This window comes from Pseudopipra pipra, chromosome 17, assembly GCF_036250125.1.
Source record: "Pseudopipra pipra isolate bDixPip1 chromosome 17, bDixPip1.hap1, whole genome shotgun sequence".
Taxonomy (NCBI): domain Eukaryota; kingdom Metazoa; phylum Chordata; class Aves; order Passeriformes; family Pipridae; genus Pseudopipra; species Pseudopipra pipra.
The window spans coordinates 3,725,572-3,744,949 of NC_087565.1; the positions used below are offsets into that span (position 1 = coordinate 3,725,572).

At 54.3% G+C, this 19,378-nt stretch overlaps 1 protein-coding gene across 8 annotated transcripts; it reads right to left on the reverse strand.

The window, feature by feature from the left end:
* Positions 1 to 25: 25 nt before the first annotated feature.
* On the reverse strand, positions 26 to 16,922 carry GMEB2 (glucocorticoid modulatory element binding protein 2). 8 transcript variants are annotated; one of them, XM_064673900.1, is made up of 11 exons: positions 15,733 to 16,624; positions 15,495 to 15,578; positions 14,009 to 14,176; positions 9,045 to 9,142; positions 8,122 to 8,252; positions 6,578 to 6,681; positions 5,170 to 5,327; positions 3,420 to 3,491; positions 2,721 to 2,858; positions 2,065 to 2,187; positions 26 to 1,893 (listed from the first exon to the last, which is right to left on the reverse strand). In XM_064673900.1, the coding sequence occupies exons 3-11, from the start codon at positions 14,137 to 14,139 to the stop codon at positions 1,247 to 1,249; spliced, it is 1,602 nt and encodes a 533-aa protein (XP_064529970.1). In that variant the 5' UTR covers positions 14,140 to 14,176; positions 15,495 to 15,578; positions 15,733 to 16,624; the 3' UTR covers positions 26 to 1,246. The 8 variants fall into 8 exon arrangements, with proteins under 8 accessions (XP_064529970.1, XP_064529964.1, XP_064529968.1 ...); XM_064673894.1 differs by having other exon boundaries at positions 14,009 to 14,172; positions 15,489 to 15,578; XM_064673898.1 differs by lacking the exons at positions 15,495 to 15,578; positions 15,733 to 16,624 and adding an exon at positions 16,804 to 16,922.
* Positions 16,923 to 19,378: the final 2,456 nt, after the last annotated feature.

A 19,378-nucleotide genomic window follows, 5' to 3' on the forward strand; every position in this document is an offset into this window, starting at 1 on the left:
ACAGAAACACAATAAACCAGCAACACTCTTTCAAAAAAATATTTATTAACTCATTAAAGTGACCTGTCGCTGCTGCTGTTGCCAGATAAAGTTTGGAGAAACCCCAGCACTCCGAGCACCCGACTCCTTCCAGCCGGAGACAGCGTGAGCATCGCTGCGGCCGCAGGGCACACGGGGGCCCTGGGATGGGAGCTGGTGGGAGCCACAGCGGGTAGGGCAGCTGAAGGAATCCTGGGGGGAAGGGGGTTGAATACCCCACCACGGAACAGCTGCTCAGATCCGGCGGGGAGGGACCAGCAGCGCCCGGCTCCCGCGGGATGAGGTGCCCGGCGGGATGTGGGGACCGGGGACACCGGGGTCCCCCCTCGTGAGGAAGTGTGAGCTCCTTGGAGCGTGGCCGCTGGGCTCAGCTCTGCATGTTCAGCAGTACGGCTCTGCCATGCAGAATGAGCTTCCCAACCAGGGCTTTGCTTAAAAATCGCCGTTGGCTTAAAAAAAAATCCCAAAGAATGGATTTTTTTTTTTTTGAGAAAACTAGAAAAGGACCCTAAATCCTCAGAAGTCACAGCTCTTCCTGGCCCTCTGGGTTTCTCTCTTCCCACTCCTTCCCCCAGTAGACCTGGGCAACCGCCATGACCACTGTCACAACAGCTCCCACTTGTTTCTGCCATCCAAAAATGCCAGTGTCACACACAGAACCCAACCTCCCGGGGCCTGCGCCCGCACTGCCACAGAGCCCTTCCTGGTGTCGATGATTGTACATATCCATGGAATTCTTGCTCTTGGCATCCCCTCTCCATCCCTGCAGCCCCTGGGGATGGGGAGCAGCAAGCTCCCCTTATGCCAGACCCCTTGGCAGCTTCACTTGCTCTTCTCCTTTTGCTCCTGCCCACTCCTCCAATGGACATTGCTCTGGCTGAGTCTGCCTATGAGGCAGGGTTGATGAGCCAGAGCAGGATAACTATTCCAAGAGAACAGGGGAGGAAAGCTTTATAAAAAAATAAGCTCTTTTTTTCTTCTCTCCTCCATACAGGGCAGAGCACTTTTGCCTTTCCCTTCTCTGGGCATCTTTCCTCCCCCTTCCTTTCCTCTGACCTGAACCTCCTCACTCCCAACACGAGCCGTTCTGAGTCTTGTTAGCCCGTGCCCCTCGTGACACCACTCCTCGTCCCACAGTGCAGCCAGAGAAGAGGCAGTTCCCCCCAGAGTGGCACAGCCAGCGTCCCTCCAGGCAAGTCCCCCCCTCTCACTTCTGCTCCGCCTCGTCGGCCATTGCAGTCACCTCGATGGCGGCGGCAGCGTGCTCGTCCCCGGCGGCCTCGGCAGCACCAGACGGGACAGTCACAACCGTGCTCCCTCCAGGAGCTATTTGTGTCACATTCTGGATGGTCGTGCCGAGTCCTGGCAGCGTCAGGAGCTGGAAGGGGCTCACCACCTTCACCACTGTGCTGCCGTCCTGGACCGCGGCCGTGCTCAGCACCGTCAGGTTGGAAGCGTCCGGGTGGATCTCCACCGTGCTGGGGAAGGTGGAGCCGGCGGAGGCCAGCACCGTGTACCCCCCCAGCAGTGGGGAGGCCGGGGAGCTGGCAGCGGGGGGCTGGGTCGGGCTCTTCCCCAGCACTGAGGGCGGGAGGGCCGAGACCACTTTGCCGAGAGGGAGGTTGGCAAGCTGGGAGACTGGCACGCCAGGGGTGACTGCGAGCTGTGCCGGCTGGGACAGGACCTGGGAGGTGATGGCAGCTGGTCCGGAGGTGGCCCTGGTCAGCCTGGGACGTTTCAGAGGTGTGGGGACGGAGACAGGAGTGAGGGTCATCAGGACGTTGTTGAGATGCTGCGATTTGTGCTTCAGCTCCTTCGCTCGCTTGCGGTGCTCGTCACACTGCTGCTCCAGAGCTGGAGAGAGAAGAGGTTTGGCTCAGCCTGGATCCTGGACAAGCTTCCCAGGGACTGTGGCAATGCCTGGAGCCAGTCCCACCAGGGCTGGTTTAGCAAACACCAGCTTTAACACAAAAGCCCAAAAGAGAAGGCAGCGATGACCAGTGTCACACCGGTCTGAGGACATACCTGCCAAATCCCGTGTGTACTGCTCCCTCGAGCGATCCATCTGGCACTTGTGGCTGGCCAGGACCTTCTTGACCAGATCCAGCATACCAAAGTTCTGGACTACGTTGTTGAGTAAAACAGCATCTTAAAAAACAAGACACAGACCTTTGAGGAAGCAAAATTCCCCATGCAAGCTACTTACGGCTTGGAAAAAGCCACACGACAGCAAACACGTCCAGCTGAGACAGCCAAAATCTGCAGGAGGGTAACGCAAGAGGCTGGGGAAGAGGAGAAGGCAGAAGCCATGAGAAAGGGCAAGAGGTCTCCAGCGCGTAAACAGTCCTCTCCTGCCTAGCACGGGTGATAAGCAATCTGCTGGCACAGTAGCTGCTTGCTGTATCATTATTCCAATGGCCCAGATTCCACCTCAGTTCCCAAGCCAAGCACTTGTCCAGACCCAAAGCCAGCAGAGAGGAAGCCCCAGGCACAGGGAATTGGAGAACTGAGGTCACCTGAAGTGTCCCTGAGCACAGCCAAGAGCCTGCCCAGGGAGCAGCCAGAAATGGGATTTGTTATGATGAGCTATGTTCCTATAGTGCCATCCATATATCCCCCAGGAGAAATAAACCCACAAGCCCCTCTCCCAAGATGACTGAGCCCCGTGCCCAGGTCCTTACCCCCGAGCTGCAGCGGGGGATCCTGCGCTCGCTGCTGCAAGCCCTTCATGATCTCCACCAACTCCTGATGGAACTCATGGATCACTTCTTCCAGGAGACCAGTGTCTTTCAGACCTTGCCAAAAAGCAAAGGTGTCATCTGCAGAAAGAGAAAGCAAGGAGAACCTCAAAATCCTCAGCGGGGGTTTAATGGCCATCTGCTGTGGGTTCGCTGCAGACAACCCCTGCAGGGGTGCAGTCCTGCTGGGCTGGAGGTCAGGGGGCTGGGGCAAGACCCCTGGGCCCAAAGGAAGGGCAGCCAGGGAAGGACATGCTCTCCCAATCTCTGTCCCACACAAACAGGACACTGATGCTACAGAAAAGCCCAGTACTCAGAGCACACCAAGGAAAAAGAATGATTTTATAACCCCTCTGACAGATTTTTTTTTTAACCCCTAGAGCCACATTTGGCTGTGGCTTTGACATCTTAATGCTTGGAAACAACTTCTTCCCCAGGTGATGCTGCAGCCAAGCCCACACACCAGTGGCATATAACACCACACTTTGCTCTGTAAGCAGCAAAGGAATAATCCCAGTGGAGATTCATGCAAGGCTGATCTGGCAAGAGGGTCCTTCCTGCTCCTCATCCCTCCTATTTCCCTGTTTCCCCACATCTCCTTCACCCAGCTGGGCCAAGCCTGGCAGGATTCTCAAGCCATACCTCCAATGCTGGTGCTCCAATCACTGGCATCCTCACATGTTTCTATGGTTATTGTAGCCGGGGATCCATTCACTGCAACCAATAGCAAAAAAGAAAAGAAAAAAAAATTCCCAAGTCCTGATTTTTCCCCTGTATTTTCACGGGCTGTTTCCAAGGGAAGCACTCCCTTGCTGCACTTCCATGGCTGCTCCTTTTTATTGGACAGGATCACTTTTGTTTGAATCCAACTCTCAACACCAAACAGAGGGAGACGCCCAAGTGGTTGCTGTGCCAGCTGTACTTATTTTTCCACATTGGAGTGCAATCCCCAGGGATTACTCCTGCAACCCTTGCAGCACAAGAACACATGCTCAAAATCAGCATTTCCCTCCCATTTTCCCCTGCAAACACACCAGTACTGCTAAGGGCAAAAGTCAAACAGATTTAGTCTGATTTTTCTGGCAGCCCTTTTTACCCAGCCACCGTTTGTCTGGAGGGTTTCTAAAGCCTCAAAGGGGAGAGCAGCTCCCCAGCTGTGCAGGGATGCAGGAGGGCTCCCTCCCTCCCTCCAGCTCTGCCAAATCTCAGCAGTTTTGTTACCATAGAGCCAAGGAACCGGCGTCATTCAAGCCGTGCGCAGGAGCGGGATGGATGGGAATCCGGCCAGAGCCCCATGGAGCTGTGCAGAGTGTTTGGAATGCTCAGCTGCTGCCATTAAATCCAATCACTCTGCTCCTTTACTCCACAGCCCTCGGGGCTCTGGTTATTCCAGCACAGCTCAGTGGCATGGGAAGTGTCTCCCATCGGTGAACTGATGTCCATGTTTATCAGGAGGGCTTGGAACAGGCTGTGCTGTGCATTGGCATCGCCTTCCCACCTCAACACCAGGATGTGGTGCCATGGGAACTCTGGAGAGCCAGACAAGGGGCTTACCCTGTCCCACAACACCACTAGGAGCTTGGGACATGGGGAACTTTGGGGGCTGTTCTTCACGCTCAGATGGAAAAGTTGTTATGAAATATAGAAGTATTCCAAAATTAGAAAGCTTTCCAATAAAACAGCCACCTGTAATTACAGGTCAAGTTCATAAAATCAGAGAATGGTTTGGATTGGGAGTGACCTCAAAGCTCATCTCATTCCACCTCTCTGCCATCTGCAGGGACACCTTCCACTAGACCAGGTTGCTCCAAGCCCCGTCCAACCTGGCCTTGAACACTTCCAGGGACAGGGCACCCACAGCTTCTCTGGGCAACCTGTGCCAGTGCCTCCCCACTCTCACAGGGAAGAATTTCTTCCCAACAGCCAATCTAAACCTACCCTCTTTCAGCTCGAAGTCATTAAGTTCAGGGCTACAGCTATATAGCCCCATCACTTTTAACATCTACATTCACAAGTGCAGATAAAAAAGTAATCTGCTGTGTCCCCCAGTTCTCTTTAATCTTTCATCAGACCAACCTGATAAGTGAGCCTTAAATAAAATCCCCTAAATTATTCCAGAAGAAGTCAGGTTAGAGCTGAGAGGAGAAGGGACTCCTACCCAGGCACCCTGTGCAGCAGGAGAAGCCAAGCTGATCCCTATGGACACAGCCCGACCAGCAGTGAGGACAGAAGGGAACTTTATCAAACAACAGCTACAGATTAATTGCAGTCCTCTGCTTCAGCTGCCTGGTTTTGGGAAAGGCAGGAGGCCAGAAGGGAAGCTCCAGCCCTAAGGGACCTTGGTTACGTAGCATGGTTCCTGTGCTTTGATGTGAGGAATGGCTGGACGTACCATCGGCAGAGGCGGGAGTCAGAGGGATGTATTCCGTCGATGTCTGGCTGGTCAGGGACACCCTGGCTCCAGTCAGGTCGATTTTGGTGCTCCGGCACGTGTTGGAACACACCTTAGTGTGCTGGTAGAAATCCAGCTCTCCTGAGTCCATGATCTTCCTGAAAGAGGGGGAGCAAGCACAGGGACAGGCACGTCAGCAAGAGCCAAGAGCTCCGAGATGCAGTTCCTGGCAGCCTTCACACCAAACTTCTCAGAGGCAACAGGAGCCCTTACTGGAGCTGATGAAGTCATTTGTTGTGGGAGGAAGGGGAGGAGAAAGTCCCTCTCTGGTCACACCAGCACATCCCCTCAGAAGCTGCAGCTTCCAGCAGAAAGGTCAGCTCAAGTCTCAGTTCAGGGTGAGACCGCAGGGAGCCTCTTCCTTCCTTCCCTTTCTGACTCTACACCTCAAAAAAAGATGGGGCATAACCCTATTCATAAACTAAAATCAGATCTCTCATCTCAAGCAAAGGGGGTGGCAACACTGGCATTTAGGATCTTTCCAGTCTAAGCACATTGTCTCCGAAGCATCCCCAAGCCTTCCTGGCCAACAACCCCCTGAGCTTCCCAAGGATTCCCAGCTCCCATGGGCTGCTGGGCTTGCCTTCACACATTCCTCCTCTAGTTGGTTTTTTTTTTCCCCCTCAAAGCCCTGCCTTGTCAAAGCCTAAGCCTATTATGCAAAATCTACGTGGAGGAAAAGCTGCTTAAGAGGAATATGGGAGAGGCCTGCATTGAAGCAGAAGAATATAGGGAGAGGTAATGTCACCCTGTGAAAAGAGCACAAAGCCACTGACAATTCCTGGAGAAAGAGGTGATGCTTTTTTATCCTGCCCAAAGGCAGAGACAGACTTTAATTAAATCACAGTCTCAGGCTGGTGTTCAGGAAGACCATAGAAGAATTGAATTACTGTAGTTAAGACTAGACAAGATAAATGCTTGCATAAAGAATCTCTTTTTTTTTTTTTTTTTTTTGCCAAGTGATGTCAAACAGACGTGCTACAGCCAGAGCATTAGTGATGACCAGACCAATTCCATCTGGTGGGTCATACTGGGAACCCACAGACAGCATGGCCTGACCACCAGTGACCATTAAAATTTCCAGTGTCCTTACACCAGCTGGGATCTCAGTGTGGTTCAAGTCCTAAAATGACCAGAGAAATATTTCTTGCCCCAAATTATTCCCTAGGCACAAGGACAGAGCAAAGCCATTGGACTGACCACATTTGGGGCCAGGCTGTCATTAAAACAAATGTTTAGTGGTTCATTTGCTCCCTCAGCAGGAAAACAACTGTGCCAAAGGCTCTGTTTTGCCCCACCACTATTCTCTGAGAAAGAAGTGTCCACAGATAAAAAGGAAGAGACTCACCGGAGCATGATCCCGTTCATCCGGATCGCCCGCTTCCAATCCTTCAGGGTGGACTTGCCTGCCAAGTGGACAAACTCCTTGGGGCTAATTAGGTGATCATCGAACTGCAGAAGGCAGAGGTGCAACATCATTGCCACAAGCTGTAAATAACCCAGGGGTGCCCTGCCAGCAGGGTTCAGCCGCGGAGCCCGGCGGCATTTCCTGGTGCCCAGCAGTGGGTGCAGCTGCACCGCAGCCTCCACGTGCTATTTAACACCACCAAACCAGATGGTTGGCACATACTTCCCACCCCAGAGAACCCTGGCCAAGTTAAAAAGATTAAAGCCAAACATGGATGGTTAGTTAACAGCTGCTCAGAGCCAAGGGCTCGGGGTCTGTGTGAGTTTGGAAGTGCCCAGCCCAGGCAGGATAGCTGGGAAAAAGCACCCAGAGCTTGTGCAAAGTATCATTAACAGTAGGGAGCTGCTCACACTCCCACTAACAGTGGATTCAGCAAAAGCTGGGCTGCACCAGTAACATTTGGGTCCAGGGACATGTTAAGGCCCACAGGAGAGAGGGAAGAAGCCCATTTGTGGGATCAAAGACCATTTGGTCTTTGGATCTCCTGCTCCCAAGCCCAACCATTGGTATCAGTGGAACCTCTGGCCTCTCTCGCAGCACACACCCACTTCTACTGAAAACCAGCTTCAGGCAGCTGGCACACACCTTGCCAACTCTTTCCCTTTCTTTTATTGCCCTACACACCCAGCCATGACTGAACACACGTGCTGACCTAACAGCAAACTGCAGAATCACAGAATTATAAAATCGTTAAGGTTGGCAAAGACCTCCAAGTTTCTCAAGTCCAGCTGTGAACAGGCAGCTCTCTAAAGTGTTACCTTACAGACCATCTCAAAGGATTTCCCAAACCCAGGGCTCCTCCTCTCCATGCCCACATTGACCAACACAGAGCAACACCACCATGAGTGCATGAGAAACTGCTTCTCTTAACAAGGACATGGGCTTCAGTGCAGAGGATGGATTTTAGGTGGCAGCAACATTACTTGGAGCAGTACCTGTCCTCTGCCTTGGGGATGGAGAAGACCATCTCTCCTAGGAAAGGCAAGGACCATCCTTTGGGAGCCCTCTTGCAGCAGAGCCCAAGGAGACTCTCCTTAGCAGGGTATTGTTTAGGCCATGTACAAATGCCAGCAATGACTCACTCACAGTGCATTGGTGAATTCATGAAAATTTTAACCAGGACACAGTAGCCGCTCTTCAGTAGGTCCCCACTTCTCCAACTATCAACTTTCCAACTGAGCAGATACTGGAAGTGCCCAAATTTTTCAAAATTTTCAATAACACGTTTAGTTGAGGCAGCATCTCTCCAGCCAGAACTGCTTGACTTGGCCAAGACCAATATCAGGCACCAAGTACCAGGAAAATTTCCTCCTTTCCCAGCAAGATGTGGTTCTGATGCAGCTAGCACAGCTCATCACAACCAGGACAGGCCAGCTGAGCCCACAACACAGGCATGAGCCCAGAGTTGGGTTCTCTGCTCTCACCTGCACACACTTCACATTGATCCCAGGGCACACAAACTTCCTCCAGATGAGGTTGGCTTTGCTGTCCCCGCAGGTGATGGGGTAGACAATCTCTGCCTCCAAACTGTCCTCATCTTCAGCCATCTTCACTTCTCACAGGGATCAGAGGAAGGGACAGATCAAAAAGAAACATGAGCCGCAGCCCTCCATTCACCTCCCCGAGGCACACATGCAGTGAAAAGCAGTTTTGAAACTCAGGAATGAAAAAAGAGTAGATGTTGCATGGTGGAGTGTATTGGGGTTTGTGGCCACCACTCACTTGCACTTTGCTGCTAAAACATCCAACCACCCAAACTTCTCAGGCAAAACAGCCCAGGTAGATTTACACCAACTGAGCTGCAGCTGAGCACATGGAATCTAAGAAGTCAGTGGTCTCACTCTTGATAAAAAAAAGAAATGAATGATGCTATTCGGATGGAGACACCCTTGGTTTTAGACTAAACCTGGCTTTAAGTCAACTCCAGCCCAGCTGGTCACAGTGTTTGCTCCCTGTATTCACTTTTACCTGTAACCAAAGCCAGTGAGTTTGCTGCAAAACTGACATTGCCATGGCAGGCTGGAAGGGCAGAAGCCAGGGATGGCCAGGCACAGGGACTCATCCCGCACCAGGAGAGGGCAGCAGCAGCCCAGCCAGGCACTGCCAGCTCCCTCCTGATCACCCAACCCCCTGCTGCCCACTGGGCTCCCCTGGATGCTGGGAGAGCATCCCTGGTACCCCTGGGAGAGCATCCCCAAGGCCAACAGGAGAACATCCCTGGTACCCTGGTGGCTCCACACGGCAGTGCCCAGACTTTCTCAGCCAGCACCAGAGCAGGGTTGTGCCATGTTTGGGGTAGTGGAGCTGGCACAGCTCAACCAAGGGGCTATGGAAGGAGCTGACCTACCTAGAACCGCTTCCTTCAGGTGTGTGGAGGCCGTGAAAGCAGCAGCAGCTGCAGCAGCTGCATTTTCAGTCTCCAGAGTGTCTTCATTTATGTCACCGCTGGAAAGAGAGTCAGAGACATCCTTAAGCCATGTGGCTGTGCCACCCCCACGCCCGATGCCCCGTGGAGACATTGCCTCAGAAGTCCTTCAGACCACATTTTCCCACAAGAGCTAAAAGTCAGCTCTGGGTTTGGGAGGCTCAACTCCATTTTTCCATGTGGAGATGAAGAGCCCCACAGCAGGCAGGCCCCTGTCAGCAGCCTGGCTGGCTCTGCCTTGCCTCCCCTTTAATCCCAGCCCCATGGAGCTGCCTCCAGCCCAGCCCATGCTGGAGAGCTGGCGTGGAGGGATGCTGTCAGCACAGCCCCTTGCTCAGAACTCACTGCCAGCTTCTGGCAGCTCTGCCTGAGATTTCCCCAGGAAAAACATGTGTGAAACATGCTGCTGCTGTCTGGGCAAAGGACTGGCTGAATCCCCTGGTATGCAGGATGCTCGTGGGAGCGGGGCCTCAAGGAGCCGCAGAGACACTGTAAAGCAGTTTGACAAATCCCAACAGCAGATCTGTAAGCAGAGATGACATGAGACAGACCCTCACAATCCGATCTCTGAGCCTCTTAGAACCTGATATACCCATGATATCCACTAATAGCTAGATATCCAGCTGCTTCCATCCTTCTCACACTGGAGATCTCTGCCTTCTCTTAGTGTTTTGCCCGCAGAGTCACACAGTGGGTCCTGCACAGCACCCACACCCTTGTTGTTCTCACATCCCAGCTCTCACTGTGGCACACAGAGCCTCAAGCCCCTTCAATGAGCTTTGGTGCACACTCTCAGGGAACAGGCATTTGGAGCTGTGATCAGGGACATGTTCCTCACCCCCTCAACTGGTACCCCCATCTGGTACCCCTACAGATCTGACCTGTGCATCACAGCCAGTGCTCAGCAGGGACCACTCCTAATTGGTTTTCATTAAACCACAAAATGGTTTGGGTTGGAAGAGACCTTAAAGGCCATCTCATTCCAACCTCTCTGCCACAGGCAGGGACACCTTCCACTATCCCAGGTTGCTCCAAGCCTTGTCTGACCTGTGCTTGAACACTTCCAAGGATGGGGCAGCCACAGCTTCTCTGGGCAACCTGAGCCGGTGCCTCACCACCTTCACAGGGCAGGATTTCTTCCTAGAATCCCATCTAAATCTACCTTCCTTTTAAGATGTATGTTTGGTAGTGTTACTGAAGATGAGTAATTGCTGCATCAAGCTTGTCCTGCAGGGGAAGGGGGGGGAAAATACAATTAGCTTTTCACTTCGGCATATAAACTTTCTAGGAAGACTGTATGGAGAAAACAAACCTGAAATCTACCCCAGTTTGGTATCATGGGTGAATTAAAAGATGGTCCTAATGACTCACTGCCAACCGCATTTTCCACCTGCGGTGCCACAGGGACAAGGAAATTCAAGAGCAACTGGTTTTTCCATCCTGATTCCTAACACACAGCTCCAGGGTGGAACTGCAGCTTCAAAGCATCCCTCCCCTTGGCAGCTGCAGGGCAGGTACCTGTGGGGAGCAGCACAGAGATAAGAAAGGTGTGGGCGGCAGCTCGGCCTCACCAGGTGAGTAACTTGGAGATGCTGCCCCAGAGAAGAGAGAGATGGAGGCAGATCCAGCTGTGACAGAAAGGGGATGGATGTCACAGTGCCTCTGCACCTCCCAGAGACCAACAGCCCAGAGCCCTGGGAGGGGAAGGAGATGGGTAACACAAAAGAACTCAAAAAGGCAAACTCTTTCCTAAGGCATCTGCACACAGATGAGTATTAGAGAAGTGGCAGTCTGACAGAAGAACAGAAGAACCGTAACCTGTTTATTTTTCATGAGTTTGCTGCCGGCTTCTTGCATTTCTCCAGGTACATTTGGAGAAAAGTATGTACCACTTCAGCAGGGTGCCAGAGGCAGCAGCCACCTCTGGTGTGCACAGCCCAGCACCCCCACAGCTCTGACCCTGACCTGCCTCCACCTGCCACCAGACCAAGAATCAACACCAACTTACCAAGAAGAAACCCCTGCAGCAGAAAGTCAGCACCTGGAACAGAGCTTCCTCCAGGACTCCATCGCATTCACACCACTCCGAAAAATGACCGAAAGGCACGACTGGATGGGGAGGAATAACCCAGCCCACGCCTTAAACCTCCAGAGGAAAACAAACCAACTCCAAGCTTGTACTAAAAATTCAAGCCACTAAAGTCTGTGTCTGCCATGGAGATATAACTGGGGAGGAGATAAAACCACAAGAAAAGGCGAGCGTCTCCACACTGCTTCTCCCATCCCATTCCAGAGGCAGAGGCAAGAGAAAACACAAACACCTTCCAAGCCCCAGCAGTGCAACCCCCCAAGCCAGTCCTGCCTTTGCTGGTTGCCATGACGAAGCCCAGGGAGGATGGTTCTCATCTTCCTCCCCAGGAGGATCCATAAATCAGATGGGAGGAAGAGAAGAAAGCACGTGTGGATAACACACCAGGCCAGCGTCTCCTTTCTCCTCTCTCCTGCCTCGCCTGGGAACTTGAGAGAGAAAAGTCTCCCCCCAAAAACCTTGAGCTGGGGCTGCTGATCAAAAATACAACTACCTTGTCAGAGCACCAAGCATAGACCCCTTCTAATCGCAGACCAAAGTGAAAAGCTTCTTGCTCATTATTATTTTCCCATTTCCCTCTGCCTTTTCCTTAAGAACACACAGACTAATTAAGCTCTTAACAATTGGTTGCATAGGGAGTTTTTTTAATAGCAAATCCATACCCAAAGGAGCACTAGAAAAAGGCACCAGCCCCCAAGCTGAGCTTGGTTTAAGTGCCACACAAGGCAAGTTGAAAGCTCCCCGTGTGAGTGGTGACCGAGCCAACACCGAGGGATCTCAGCCCATGCCTGCAGTCACTCTCCTGATGCCAGCTGGGGCTACAGAGGGAAAGGGAGAAGAAGCCAGCACCCCTGTGGGAGTAGAGCCCCATGAAGGCAACCATCCAAAGCCATGAAGAGACTGTGGGTGGCTCATGCTGCCACGCTCCACCAGCTCCACTGCCCTGCTCAGCAAGGAGAGTCAGGCAGGTTTTGCTCCATGACCCCAAAATCTACATTCTTTCCATGGACCCACTACCATCTCCAAGCAGGGGGGAGTCAGGAGTCTGCTCAGCAGCCCTTCTCCAGAGAGCTGCATGGAAAACTCTCAGGGAATCTCTTTGTGCCTGCCAAGGTATCTCTGCTCGTAGCTGCGACTAAATGAAAATGTTCCTCCCTCTGCTGTGCAGAGCTGTCCCGCTCCTGACCATCCAGGGGACACTGGGAGGGTGAGAAAAGGTTTCCAAGCTAAAACAGGAGGGGAACTAAGAGCAAAAAGAAACCAAACTGACTGAGCCAAACTCTGCTGTGATCCATGTTCCCAGACAACACGCACGTGGATCTGCAGAGGCTCAGAGCCACTTTACAACCAGGAACCATCCTGCATCCAAGAGCAGACATATCCCAGGTTTCACGTCTGGCTGCTTCTCCACTGAGGGAGCCAAGGAAGTCACCACGGGACAGAAAGCAAGAGGAGTGGAACCCTTCTTCCCCACCATCACCCACTCTTCTGGGAATGGAGAAGGCTTTTGGAAGCACTCACACACTCAGGATGTGGAGGAGCTGGGCAGATCCTGCCCATCCCAGCACCGACAGCTCTTGCCTCTGCCTGTGTCCCTGTCCGTTCTCTACCAGAAATTCATCTGTTAATGGGTTTTATCCCATTGGATTGGAACAGCACAAAAGGAATGCACTGTCCCCTTCTGCCCTGCCCAAAGCCCCAGGGCACTGACACAAAGACATGTTTGAGAAAAGGAGACAAACACCTCCTTCTTATGGAGAGGAATAAACAGCCACTTACCACCTACTTATTTCAAATACAGCCACTCACCACCTACTTATTTCAAATACAGGGACTTCTGGATCAGACAAACCTGCCTAGATCCAGCTCCAGGTGTTAATCTGGATTTTCTGCCCACCAAAAGAGCAAAGCACAAAAATGGCTCTGGGCACCATCCCATGAAAAACAAAGAAATAAAGCAAAGAGCCCATCACCACATGGGCCTTCAAGGTACCAGCCAGGCTCCTTGGCCATGGCCCACCTGCCACTGAACAGGCCAGATCTGAACCAACAGCCTCAAATCCGAAATTCCAACAACAAAAAGCAGAAATTAGGCAGAGCAACAGCACTTGGACAATCAGTCACATTCACTCTGGGTTTTTTGAGCAGTGCCTCCCCGTTCAGCACTGAGTGGTTTCAAGGCCACCTCTCTCACTCCCATTGCTGGCAGTGCAGGTTCCTGCAGAGCTTGGCTGAAAAACAGCCCCAAACTCGCCCACCTTCAAGGAAGGGGAGCCCAGCTGCATCACCCTCACTGTGCTGCAGCCAGACTCATCCCTTGGAGGTACGCAGCTCAGTGAAGCAATTGTGAAATAAATAGCAGAAAAACATTGATTTAGCTCCTGGTGTCCTGTTCCAACCGGATTTGTGCCCATTCCAACATCCACATCCACTCAGAAAAGGATATTTTGCGTTGGGGTTTTGGTTTTTTTTTTAGTTTTTTAAGATATAAATAAATAAATAAATAAATAAATAGGCTTTATTGCTTTTTACTCTGGGTAGCACCAGCTCAAAACCACCAGTGGTAACTCAGCTTTAACAGAAAAAACAGTGGAGCCTGCTCTGCAAGTTCAGAGCTGCAGAGCCCTGGGTATGGTCCTGGGGTGTCAGCAAGGCCCTAAGGAGGCACTGGGGACTCCCCGGTGAGCCATGACTCGGGAGGGAGCAGTGGGAGATTAAATCCCAGCCCAGCTGACTACACCAACGGGTGGGAGGGTTTCCAGCACATCCCCTCGGTGTGACCGACCCTGTCTCTTACCCGTGCTGGGACAGGTTGGTGGTGACCAGCACTGTCTTCACCTCCTCCATGCCCCCGCCGTCCACGGCGCCGTCGGGCGTCGTCACCACCACCACCTCCTCCATGTGGACGCTGACGTCCGGTGTCGCCATCCCAGCAGGAGCGGGAGAGCCCTGGGTCACCAGCTGCCTGTGAAGAAACGAGGGGAAGCCCCGTGTCAGAAGGTCTCCCTGATAGTCTTGGTCATGGAAGGAATATCGGTGTGGTAGGACAAGGGGCTGCAAGGACCACACGTTCCTACGGAGAGTGGACGAGCAAATCCCTAAGTGATCCTTCCCAGGAGGAGGGATGAGGGGAGGCTCAACCCAACACACACCCTGCAGGCTGGGTGAGAGTGATGGGCGTGGGTGGGACTGAGGTGCAGGAGATGAAGGGCAAATAGAGAGGTCAAAAAAAAAAAAATGGTCCCGGAATCCACCAAAAACTCTGTGAAGATACATTTGGCAACGCACCTTAACACTGAGTATTTCAAACTATCTCAGAAGGATTTTATGCTGCCAGAGGGGCTCATCACTGTCTCCTTCATGGCAAAAACAGAGACTCTTCCTTACTCCAAAGTCACACACACAAAATTCAAATTAAAAAAGCATGTCAAGCCCGCAGAAACAAAGTGACATCTGGAAACTATTTAAAAGTGTGCATTTCTAATAAATCAGCAATAGATGTAAGACAGCACTCCCTCTCCAGCTCTCTTGGAGCCCCTTTAGGCACTGGAAGGTTCTCTAAGGTCTTCCTAGAGCCTTCTCTTCTCCAAGCCAAACACTCCCAGCTCTCCCAGCCTGTTTCCATAGCAGAGATGCTCCGGCACTCAGAGCATGTCCATGGCCTCCTGTGGACTCACTCCAGCAGCTCCACATCCTTCTGATGTTGGAGGCCCTAGAGCTGGAGGCAGCACTGCAGGAGGGGTCACAGCAGAGCAGAGCAGAGGGAGAGAATCCCCTCCCTTGCCCTGCTGCCCACAGTGCTGGAGATCAGCCCACATCCAGGTATGGAGAAGTCAGTGCCAACGAAGCAAGTTGTTCAAGCTCAGACCCCTATGAAGTCCTTCAAGCAGTGGCACAAAGCACGGCAGAGATGCCACTTGGCTCTCACCACTTCCCCAGGACATGGCTGGAGCAGTGCCCTGACCCAACGCGTCCGATGTGACTTCACAAGCAGGTTCACGCCCTGTAGAAACACCTGCCTGACCCACAGGGACCCCACAACGTGATCTTCACCTCCACGGAGCCCATGGATTTATCCAAGGTGGACTGGCCCCTCCATGCCAGCCCAGCACAAAGCCACCAACAGAAGCACTTTAGTTTTCACAGCAGTGCAATCGCTCAGCTGCATTCGGCTTAACTACTCCCATTTTTGTTGTCACTCTATCTCCACACTTGTCCTTCCTTTCAGGGTAAAGCCCCTCCTGCAGCATTAGCATTACCCACAATGGCCTCTGCACCAGCACCTGGCTTTGGGATGCTCCGGACATCTCGCCCAGCATCATGGGATTGAACTCCACATGTGCTTCTCAAATGCCTTCAGGGAGGAACTGGCATGCAATGGAGAAAAACTGAGCTGAAAACACAATTAATCTAAAAAGTGACTAAAATCACAGCAGCAGCGGAGTGCAATGGGGTGGTGGAGGGGGATGAGGGGCATAGGGGAGCACCCCAGCTCTGCCAGGGCTCAGGGTGCCCACGTACATCCCTCCTGGTGCACCTCACAGGGTGATGAGGGCGTATTGAGGCCTGCGGGAAAGATTTGGGGTGAGGTGGGGAAAAAAGTACAAAAAGGAAAAAGAAAAAAGCATTGCACAACTGGGAGGGCAGGGAAGGATTTTTGGGATGCAGCATCGGGACGGTAGAGAGCAGGGAGAGGGTTGCATGGGGGGACACCACTGGGGACAGCAATCAAGGGGGTGCACAGAGGGAGGGGGTGAAGGTGGGGGTGCAGGGAGGGTACTTGGGGGTGCACAGCGAGGGAGGTGCGTGAGGTGGGCTGCAGGAGAGCACAGAGAGAGGGGGAGCACGGGGAGGGGGCTTCAAAGGGGTTGCAAAAGGGTGCACGGGGGGTGCATGGAGAGGTGGCTTCACAGAGGGGCGAGATGCAATGAAGCACCAGGGGTACTAGAGGTGGGCTGCATGGAGGGGGGCACAGGGGGCTGCGGCTGCACGGGGTAGGGGGGTACACGCGGGAGGGGGGGCTGCGCAGAGGAGGTGCACGGAGGGGGGCTGCCCGGAAGAGGGTTGCAGGAGGATGGAGAGCGGCTTCCCAGGAAGCAGGGGGGACACGGAACGCAGCACGGGGGGTGGAAAGAGGGGGCCGGAGAGGGAGTGCACGGGGGGGGGGGGGCTGCGGCTGCACAGCGCGGGGGGACAGGATGCACGCGGGGGAGGCTGTGCCGAGTGGGGTGCACGGGGGGGGCGCTGCCGGGGGCTGCACGGGGGTCCCCCAGCGACGGGTCGGGCGGGGGGTCGAGGGCGGACAGGGGGTGCCCCGTGTGTCCGTGCGTGTCCCGCCCCAGCCCCCCGATGCGGGCGTGGGGCGGAGGGGGGGGGGCGCGTGGGCGCGCTCCCGCTGGCAGGGAGGAGGAGGAGGAGGAGGAAGAGGGGGAGGAGGAGGAGGCGGGGGGGCCGCGGGGCGGGCGGGCGGCCGGGCGCTGCCGCCGCCGCCGCCGCTGCCGTAACGTCCTGACGCTCCGCAGGGACCCGGGCGGCGCGTGCGGCGGAGGCCCCGCGGCGGGCGAGGGCGGAGGCCGCGCCGGGGCCGCTTACCTCGGGCCGGGGGTGCCGCGGCCCCCCCCGGTGGGGCTCGGGCGGTGCGGGGCGCGGCGGTGGGCGCGGGCAGGGCGGCGGCGGGGCCGGGGGGGAGCGGGGTCCGCCGCGCGGCTCCGGGGCCCGCGCGCAGGCGCACGGCCCGCACCGGCTGCCGAGACTTATTTGGCGCGGGCGCCGCGGCCCGCGCTCCCCGTGAAATAGGGACCGGGCGAGGCGCCCGTGCGCCTGCGCGTCCGACCGGGCCGGGGGGAGGGAGGGAAGGAAGGCGGGGGGAGGTCGGCGCGTGCCGTCGGTGGGGTCCGTGCGCGTGGGTCCTGAGGGGGATCCCCCCCGTGTGTCCTCTGTGCCCTTGTCCGTGTCCCCGCCGTGCCCCGGGTGCCTCCGTGTGTGTCCCCTGTGACCCCTGTATCCTCCGTGTGACCCCAGTGACCCGTGTCCCACCTGTGCGTCCCCTCTGTATGTCCCCTGTGCCTTGTGTGACCCCAGTGACCTGTGTCCCCCCGTGTGTCCCCTATGTATGTCCCCTGTGCCTCATGTGTCCCCCGTGTGTCCCCTGTGTCTCCCCCGTGTGTCCCCAGTGCCCCATGTCCCCTGTGTGCGTGTGCCCTGTGTGCCCCTCTGTGTCTCCTGTCTGTCCCCTGCCCCATACCCTGCATGTCCTTTTCCCAGATCCTGTGTTTCCCCCCAACCATGCCTCCTGTGTATGCTCCTTGTCCCCTGCTTGTCCCCTGCATGTCCCCCTCTGGGGCCCTGCATGACCCCTTGTCTCCTGCATGTCCTTTTCTCAGATCCTGTGTGCCCCCCGTGTTCTCTGTGCCCTGCTTAGCCCCTTGTGTCCCCTGTCTGTCCCCTGCCCCATGCCCTGCGTGTCCCCCTCTGAGGTCCTGTGTGCCCCCCGTGTCCCCTCTCAAACCTTGCATGCCCTCCATGCCTCCTCCATCTCCCCCCTGGGTTTTGTGCCCCCTGAGTGTCCCCCCACCATGCCTCGTGTGTGTGTCCCTCATGCTTCCTGCGTGCCACTCCTATCTCCTGTGTCCTCCCCGAGCCCTTTGTCCCTTCCTTGGCTCCCCACATGCATTCCAGGGTTTGTGCAAGCCCTCAGCTGTTCATGGCTGGTTTTCATGCACCTCAGGAACACTCTGCACAGGTTTGCTCCATCATGGCAGAGGCCTCCACCTACCTGAGGTGTCTGCGAGCTCTTCGGTGGTGTCCTGTGCAAAGGCCATTCACAGAATGACAGAATAGTTTGGACTGGAAGGAACCATAAGATCATCTCATTCCAAACCCTGTGCCATGGGCAGAGACACTTTCCACTACACCAGATTGCTTCAGGGCCTGAACACTTCCAAGGATGGGGCAGCTGCAGCTTCTCTGGGCAAGCTGTGCCAGGGGCTCACCACCCTCACAGGGAAGAATTCCTTCCTAATATCCAATCTAACCCTGGCAGTGTGAAGCCATTCCCCCTTGTCCTATCACTCCATGCCCTTGTCCAAGGTCTCTCTCCAGCTCTCCTGGAGCCCCTTTAGGTGCTGGAAGTGGCTCTAAGGTCTCCCTGGAGCTTTCTCCAGTGTTTGAGAAGTGCCCTTGTCCTTGTCAGTGGTTTTCTGTCTGTTGCCCAGGAGCCATCCCTGAGCTGCTGATGGTCCATATGAACACTAAGGACTGTGCTATAACTCTGCTCTCTGTGTTTCCCTGGCCACCATGAGCTTTCACAGATTTTGGTGTCATTTCTGCTATTTCTGTGCCCGTGCTGCCCGGGGTTCGGGAGGCACAAGGGATTTCTCAGGGAGGGCTTTTCACATGATGTTACCACGTTGCACTTTTTCCACAAGCAGATAGCTAATGCACTCTGAAAAGGGATGAACCAGGCCAGAGGCCCCAAAAGATATGAACCCCTTTTTGAAACACTTACTATGTTTCCATTTGTTGCATTTTCACAGCAACTGGGTGAGTGGCTTTTCCCGCCAAGTGTTCAGGTGGTGTTTAGTCTGTTTAGTATTTTTTACACGAATTTCTAATGCACCTGCCAGATACATTTGTGGTGGTTTATTTAGTGCTTTTTCCCCCCAAGGCTCTTCCTTTTCTTTTTCTGTCCTCCCCATCCAAACCAACCATGCCCAATAACCAGCTGCCAGCTCTATTTCCCTCATGTTCTTTCTCACTTGCCAGTTTACCCAAGCTAATACCATTAAAGTGACATTTCGCAAGGAATTGTATTTCTTTTCCTTCTCCAAGATAACCAGCAGTAACCAGCAAGGTTAAATCACCCACTGGAAATGATGACTCCATTTTCCTTGGAAGCCTGTCTGTATCTCCACAGGTGCTGCTGCTGATGTCTCCTCTGGCATCAGCATCCTCAGGATCACACTGGGGCTGGATGGGGCAGAAGAAAGGTCCCTTTTCTCACTACAACCAGCTCCTGGCAGTGCCCAAGGGCAGAGGCCTTATAAAGATGGTAAGAAGGCAGCAAAACCCCAGCGATGCTGCCGTACACCAGTTTTCCCAGCAGTCGGTGGCCTCTTAAAAAGCAAAACCTGGCTTTTGCTGTCAGATCCCAGGACATGGGAAGGTC

Coding starts and splice junctions, on each gene's coding strand:
- GMEB2 (XM_064673894.1), bottom strand. CDS start 15,533: ATGATGCTGGGCGAGATGTCCGGAGCATCCCAAAGCCAGGTGCTG. Junction 8,253..9,044: donor CCTGAAGGAAGCGGTTCTAG/GTAGGTCAGCTC, acceptor GATCCCTGTGAG/AAGTGAAGATGGCTGAAGAT. Junction 3,492..5,169: donor GACTCCCGCCTCTGCCGATG/GTACGTCCAGCC, acceptor TATTGGTTGCAG/TGAATGGATCCCCGGCTACA.